The sequence below is a fragment of the Charadrius vociferus genome, unplaced genomic scaffold (genome assembly GCF_000708025.1).
Source record: "Charadrius vociferus isolate BGI_N301 unplaced genomic scaffold, ASM70802v2 scaffold477, whole genome shotgun sequence".
Lineage (NCBI taxonomy): Eukaryota > Metazoa > Chordata > Aves > Charadriiformes > Charadriidae > Charadrius > Charadrius vociferus.
In genome coordinates this window covers 3369324-3376486 of record NW_009649449.1, presented here as the reverse complement: position 1 = coordinate 3376486, position 7163 = coordinate 3369324, and the positions used below count along the sequence as shown (strand labels likewise).

The 7163-nt window shown below is 49.0% G+C and overlaps 1 protein-coding gene across 1 annotated transcript; it reads right to left on the bottom strand.

The window, feature by feature from the left end:
* Positions 1-1203: 1203 nt before the first annotated feature.
* Positions 1204-5639, bottom strand: TMEM88B (transmembrane protein 88B). The gene is made up of 2 exons (XM_009889593.1): positions 5370-5639; positions 1204-1473 (listed from the first exon to the last, which is right to left on the bottom strand). The coding sequence occupies exons 1-2, from the start codon at positions 5637-5639 to the stop codon at positions 1204-1206; spliced, it is 540 nt and encodes a 179-aa protein (XP_009887895.1).
* Between the last annotated feature and the right edge of the window lie 1524 nt (positions 5640-7163).

The window sequence follows — 7163 nt, the reverse complement described above, 5'->3', positions numbered from 1 at the left end:
GTATCGCAGAGCCCACGCTCAGCACAGCACAGCAGGATCCCCGGCCACCCTCGTGCCGCCGGACTCCCATTTTCATGAGGGGCAGTCAGTCCTCGTCTCGCACAGGGAATACAACACAGTGCCAGTGCTGAAGTGGCCCCTGGGTCCTCCAGTATCCAGACTTACTGGAGCCCTGAAAGATTCACAGCATTCAGCAGTTTGACTCTCTCCAGTTCTCCCTAAACTGGGAAACCCTAAATCTAGAGATCTGTGACCCTCAAAACAAGGCATTATACACCATCCCTCGCAGGCATAAGCTCCCAGCCCAGAGCTTGGAGAACTTGTAGTGCTCAGCAGCCACAACGAGCTTTCAGCTCCTCCTGCCGGGAATCCTAAAACTGATCTGAACCCTCAGCCAGATTTAGCCCCAGACAAAACCACCTGAGCACAGCATAAAGGACAAGGAGCTGTTTGCTGGTTAATAACCAGACAACCATATTTCAGACCAGCAGCTGGAGGGAAGGAACCCAGAGATCAGCATTTGTTTCCACAGCCATCCCAGTGACCCAACTCAGGAACAGCGAAAGGAGCTTAAGCGCTGCTATAGACATGGGGAAGAGGATGGCCAAGTGGGGGAAGAATGTCTGTTGTGTAGGAAAGCAGCAGATCCCAAACATCACAGAGGCAGTGACCTACAGACACCTTTGCAAGAGGTTGGAAACATAGGCAGTCCAACACTTGGGAAAACCACAGTTGCTCCATCTTGGCTGGATGCTTCAAAGGCTGCCTTTCTCAAAAAGACCTCTCCGAGGCGTGCAGCAGAGTCAGCAGCCGCCCCCACCACTGTTTAATCCTGTACACACTACTCTGTGTCCCATCTCAGGCAGAACATGCTGTCAAGACTGGAAATGGTGCTGCGCCCTGAATGCAGCGGGCACTGGGAGGAGTCCCTGTTCTCTTCAAGGCTGAACATTGTCTTTACTTTCTCAAGGAATTGTGTTTTATTTTTTCTTTATTTCCCTCACAGTGGGCAGAATCCTACCCACTTACAGACAAAGCTGTAGGAGATGGCTCGTTAACGGCTCTCCCTTCCTCTCACATGTAGGTGCCACACAGCCTTCATCCACAGAGACCTCTGGACGGTGATTCTGGGAGGTGATGGTGGGGAGGGACAGGGCAGGGGGAGGAGGGTGCCGGCTAGGGAAGCGCCTTGGTGCTGCAAACTCATACCCAGGCCTTGACTTGAGTGTTCCACCCCTTGGCACAGCTGCACAGACCCCCTTCCTCGTACCAGCGCCACTTCACCCCCTTGTACACAGCCCTGCTGTACGGCTGGAAGCACATGAAGAGGCGGAGGCGCCTTGCCAGGCTGCAGTAGATAGCCATGGCCACCACAATGAGAGGGGACATGATGACGAAGCCAAGGATAATGAGGGCAGAAGAGCTGTTGTCATCCAAGATGCTTCTGCAGTAGCGGGCAGCTGAGTGCAGCACCTGTGGGAAGAGCGAGACAGAGCTTGTCACAGACCTGGCGGTGGATAGGAGTGGTGGTGACCGAAGAACCCTTGAGTTTCTGTCACTTCCACAGAAAGACACCCCTCTTCCCTCTCCCCGAGCTGAGCTCAGCAATCTTCAGGCCACACTATGTGACTGACAGCACATTTTAATCAAGCTGTCAGTTATTCCACCATCACTGAGAGACAAGAGCATCGCACACTCATCCCGGAGCAGGAAACGCTAATCTTTATTAAGTCGTCAGGACAGCACGGCTTAGCATTGGATAGGCAGAGACCAAATAAAAAGGTCTCCTGCTGCTACATCGGTGCGGGTGCACAACACGCTGGAAATTATAACAGAGTAAATAAAATACAGTAAGATGTTCGATTCTGCAGACAGAGGTTGGTCATTCCATAGCTACCCGCTGGCTGGAGACTCTCCAGACTCCTGCCCTGGAACAGACCCCTTTGTGTTCCCTCTTCTATGTACACGCCGCACTCATTTCTATCTCCCAGCATCTCTCTGCACTGCAAGATCTGCCAGGAAAGCCCGTTCACCCCATGTTGCTGCAAAGCATCCAGCACACCAACCGGTCCTTGCCGAGGGGTGTTGAGAGCCCTCCTTTCAGCCCGGCAGCAGGAGATCCGAGTCAAACCACTCGGTTGTCCTGCATTAACAAATGCTACGGGCAGCCCCCACATCCCCTAGCTGCCTTTCCTTTTCCATATTCTTTCAGCAGCACAAGAAACGCAACCCATCGTACTTAAAAAATAAATAAATAAATCCACCTAATGGATCTGCAGTGCAGAAATGGGCCTCTGGGTATTACGAAGGCATTGAAAAGCAGTAGCCCAAAGACAAAGGACTGTTCTTGTCAAGCCATAACCGCCGCAATCCCTCTCTGTGCCTATTAAAGAAAAGTCTGTGTTGAAAGGCTCCTTACAGCTGCCGGCAACATGGTTGCTTTCGCTTCTGATGTACTTGACTGTACTCAAAAACCTTTTGCATCTCCTCAAAGCCTTTGACTGGAGAGCACTCTGTGTGCAAAGGAGAACTTGAGGTTTTCCAAGGTGAGGGTCGAGCAGAGTGAAGCTGGAAGGGGTAATTCCAGGCAGCAGTCCTCATAGGTTTTTTTACCCATTTTGAGTCCAATCTGAAGTCCATATTTATGATTTTCAAGGACCAGTTTCAGATCATAGGAAAAAAATTGTTTAAGGGCTTTACAGGCAATCTCCTATTAAACCTACCCTAAAAAGCCTCATGTCTTACAGAACCTGCATCCACACTGCACTTGTGGGGACAGATCAGCATTTTACCAAGGCAACGGCCCACACTGCACTTTCTCCCAAGGAAAATGTACAGGTCATTTATTGTGAAGACCCTTCAATAAAAGAAAAGTCATTCTACGCACCTGCTCTTTTGTACGTGAAAATCCTCACAGCCATGGACTGTGAAAGGACAGCGTTGCAACCCACAACGAAGGGCTGCATGACTACCCAGGTAGATCAGGACCCCGCTGAGCCACTTTTGCTCTCTGTAGGTTCTCCAAAGCCTCCCCCTTTACCCCATTGGGCATCATACACACTTGCATCCCACGGTGAAACATTTCCAGAAGGCGTCAGAACCACAGTGGGAACGGGCTGGCCCAGGGGGACATGATTTCTCCAAGAATTATGCTTCACCCCAAGTAGCAGCAGCACCTGCGTCTGCCCTGTTCTACAAAACAATTACCGTGATGGATGTCTCCCCGTTCATTCCTTTGCAGGATCAGGAAAAAGCTTTTCAATAACAGCAGCTACAAGTTGTCTTAATTTCAGGGCAATAACAAAATCAAAGCCAAACTTCTCAGACCAGCAAATACGTCAGCACTGAGAAAACAATACCAGCCCAGTCCCTTTGCAGGGCGCTTTGAGATGGGGAGCTGTGGGCTGACAACTGCTGGGATGTCAGCTGAAGAACACAAAGCAATGGCTTTATCGGAACGTTGCAGCACATGCCCGGGTCAAAACTATGACCGCCTGCAGTCAACAGTACGCCGTAGCACGCTGTGGTGTCCCAGCGTTCAGGGGCCTCAAGTGCATAAACTAAGATGCCACCTTCAGAATGAGCACTTTTGCCACACACTCACAGCTCCTCCGGGTAAATATCACTGGCGCTAAAAGTGCTGCCAAAGATGCAGTTCTCCCAGAGCCAACTGACAGTTTACACATCTGAGAAATGTGATTTTACACCTCAGCTACGCAGAGAGGGTGTCTCCTCCTTCCCTGGGGAGCGAGACCTCCGCAGCTATATCCATGCACAGCTCCACAGAAGCCAGCAGAGCCTTACTGGGTTAAACTGGGCACATGGCTAACACCTGCTGCTTGGTTGGATCCTTTCCTACCACCCATGCTAGGATCTGCTCACCCAGACAGAGGTCCCAAGGACTTGGATGACTGGATAGGATGCACAGATTTCATTAAAAGGAAGGGGGAAAACTTTCTTCTTTCAATATTTCTCAGATAAATACATAACTTTGAGAAGATTTAAATAATCTTCCCTTTAGTTCAGACTCTGTGCAATGGGGAGACCAAGAGCATCTATAGTTTGAGTCAATTTTCCCTGCTGGGAGAAGATACTGCAATATGTGGGTTCTTTTTTCCCCCCAAAGAAGGGAGTAAAAGAGCTCTTCTCACTCAGGATCATCAGCAAGAGAAGTCATATTGAGCTGGTCTAACAGTTACTGCCCGTGAGGAAAACAGGAGAACTGCTTTTTCACATCCACGCTTAGTCAAGTGATTCCAAAAATATTTATAGAAATATAACAAGAAGAAATTTATAAGTAATGAACTAATGAAATCCCCAGGACGGCAACCAGCTGGACCAGACACACACACAGCCAGAGCCCGTTGACAGAGCAGACTCCTTTGTTGGTGTGAGAAACTGCACAGCACGTTTGGGAACACATCTGAATGTTACATTGGCATAAGGGGATTATGTATTCTGTTAAACTTTACTAGTTCTATAATTCGTCATTAGGCAGATCGAATACAAACACTGTAGAGGGTTTACTTAAATGGAAAGTAACAAACCCTGTCAGTGCCCATGGGTGAATCGGAGTTCGGGTTGGCAGCTCTCAGCAACAGAGGTCACAGAAAAGAGAGGAATATTGTGACATTGAAATGCAAACGGCAACTCTGTCAAGCCAGGGAGCGCATTCACCTGCCCTGTCACGGCCGCTTGTTATTTTCCTGGGAGTACAACTTTATTGCCCAATCAAGCTTCCATTTCCCATAATACCAGGAGAAGAGATGGGTAAAAACGCACCTATCTCACTCCTGCCAGCATTCAGATGTGCCCACAGACTGGCATCTCACGCAAGCTTCTTGCGAAATACTATAGATTGATCACTTTACACTTAAATAAGTGTAGAAAGTGCAGTGTGCAGGGTATCGGGACCAAGGGGTCCCAGGCGGTCTCAGTCCCTGAGGAGCTGGGCAGCTTCTGTCGGTGTCCTGTCTCCCCAGCGAGCGCCTACTGCCACAACGTATGGGTGCCAATCAACTACTTTAAGACAATTAGTGCAGAAACCATGCAGCCTGTACGTCCCTTGACAAACGCACATGCCAGCCTTGCTGGCAGCTGTGTCGCCAAGCAGAGAGAGCGCTCCCTTCTACAACCAGGAGCCTGCAGCTCAGCATGAACCACCATAAACCTGCTCTTCTCAGCCCAGTCTATAGATATGCCCGCCCCGAAGAAAATCTATACGCATACACACCTCTTATGAAAAATACCCCAAAGCTCAGGGGGTCTAGCCTTGCCTTCACAGCCATGGTCCTAAAATAAACCCCTTATGGTGGATTATCTTCTGTTTATTTGGCTGTTTGCAGCCAAAGGGAGCAAGGCTTACTTACCCGAGAGTGGCATTGGAAGCCAAAGTAAACCACCACAATGGTAGGAAGCAGCACGATGGTGAAGATAACAAACATCAGGAGCAAATTCAGGAAAAAGACCAAGGAGTTCATGGTGACTACCAGCAGGGTCCATGCCAAGCAGCACCAGGCGCTCCGTGGCTCCCTGGGAAGAAGCTGGTCATCCATGTCATATGGCGGGAGGCTAGGAATCATCCGAGACTTGTCCGAGAGGTTTTCTGCTCCAAAGTCCTCAGTGTCCTGGGCAGACATTCTTCAAGAAGGTTGCTAATCAACCCACACTCTTAGCCAAAAAGGTTTCTTTGCTTTTGGCAACAGACCTGGGAAGTAATTTGCAGAGGCTTTTCTTGCCTCTTCCACACGTGGACAAGAACACTTAACCACAGATCATAGCAGAGCAAGGGAGGAAAGCCCTCTTTTGGCCACCTGCCTTCCCAGGACCTCGCCAGCACAGATTTTTTCCTTTCAGAAGGTTTTCCAGCAGTGTCCCAACCTCAGTTTCAAAGTGGCTGCTAGAAGTTTGGCAATAGCTTTTATTTTGCTTTTGAATCCTTAGTACTCCTGAATTTGTTGTTGTTCTGCCTAGGGTTATGATCCCAAGAGGTCCCAAAGAGTTGCTGTCTCAGCTTTTATAGGCTGCTTGGTTCCAGAGACCACTGAGCTTTAGTATCCTCCTCCACCTTTGAGCGCTGCTGTCTGCTATGAATACCCGGCTCAGGCACGTTCAGACAGTTCCCTGCTGAAGTCTCATCCAAATGAAGTGATCAGTGAAGATGACGGAACAGCGGCTGTTTCTCCACTCTCTGCCTCACGGGAGCCCTTGCCCACCCCTCGCAGAGCTGGAAGGCAAAGCCTGGAGCAGCGTGTGGTTTCACTGCTCTCCGCTGCCCGTGCTCACAGGCACTCGAATACGAGCAGCATCTTCCTCTCTGAGCTGGCTCTGAGCTCCGCAACACTGCTCTGTTTACAGGGCAGATTCTGAAGCTGCTTTCTGTGCTGGCCAATCCTTCACCTCTCTCTCACTGCTGAAGCCATTTAGCGCACAGCACCCAAGAGCCACACTCAAACCGCGCGTTCCCAGGTCAAGACAGTCCCTTTTCAATTGTAATTATTCTGCCTCTGATTCATTTTCTACAATTTCTCTCTAGATTAAAAAAAAAAAAAATAGAGAAATTGATAATAATCACTATATACCTCAGAAATCTGTTCTCTGCAGTCATCACCATTATTGTTTGCAGAACATACTGATATTCTTGTAGTGAAGGCACAGCAATTATCAATTATTTCATCTACCTCATATAATCAATATTATTTAAGAATTTCAGTGATATATGTGCATTTTTGTAGCCTTTTAGATACATTCATATCTGCATGATCATAGAGATCATGCAGGAGGAAGAAAACTCCCTAAACTCCAGAGGAAACTGAGGTAGCATAGGTCTAGATGGCACAGCACATCTATGGCACAAGGCAGGGAAAACACAGGAGTCCTGTGTTCCACTTGATGCTATTTCTCTCTGAAAATTCTGCCCTAGAAAAAGCCAACAGGACAGAGGACCACCAGCCAAGGCTCCGTCCCACAGTACCCAAACAAGGTGAAAACAGCAGACTCGGAGATGGTGGTCAGATTCAACTAAGAGATCTTCAGGCAAGCTTACAATTATAAGGCAGGTCCAAGGTCAAGTCGGGAAGTCAGCCTACAGGTCAGAGCCCAGGACAAGGTCCATCTCCAGCCTTGGCGGTACCCTAGCCAGCCCCAGAAAGAGGAGTACACCT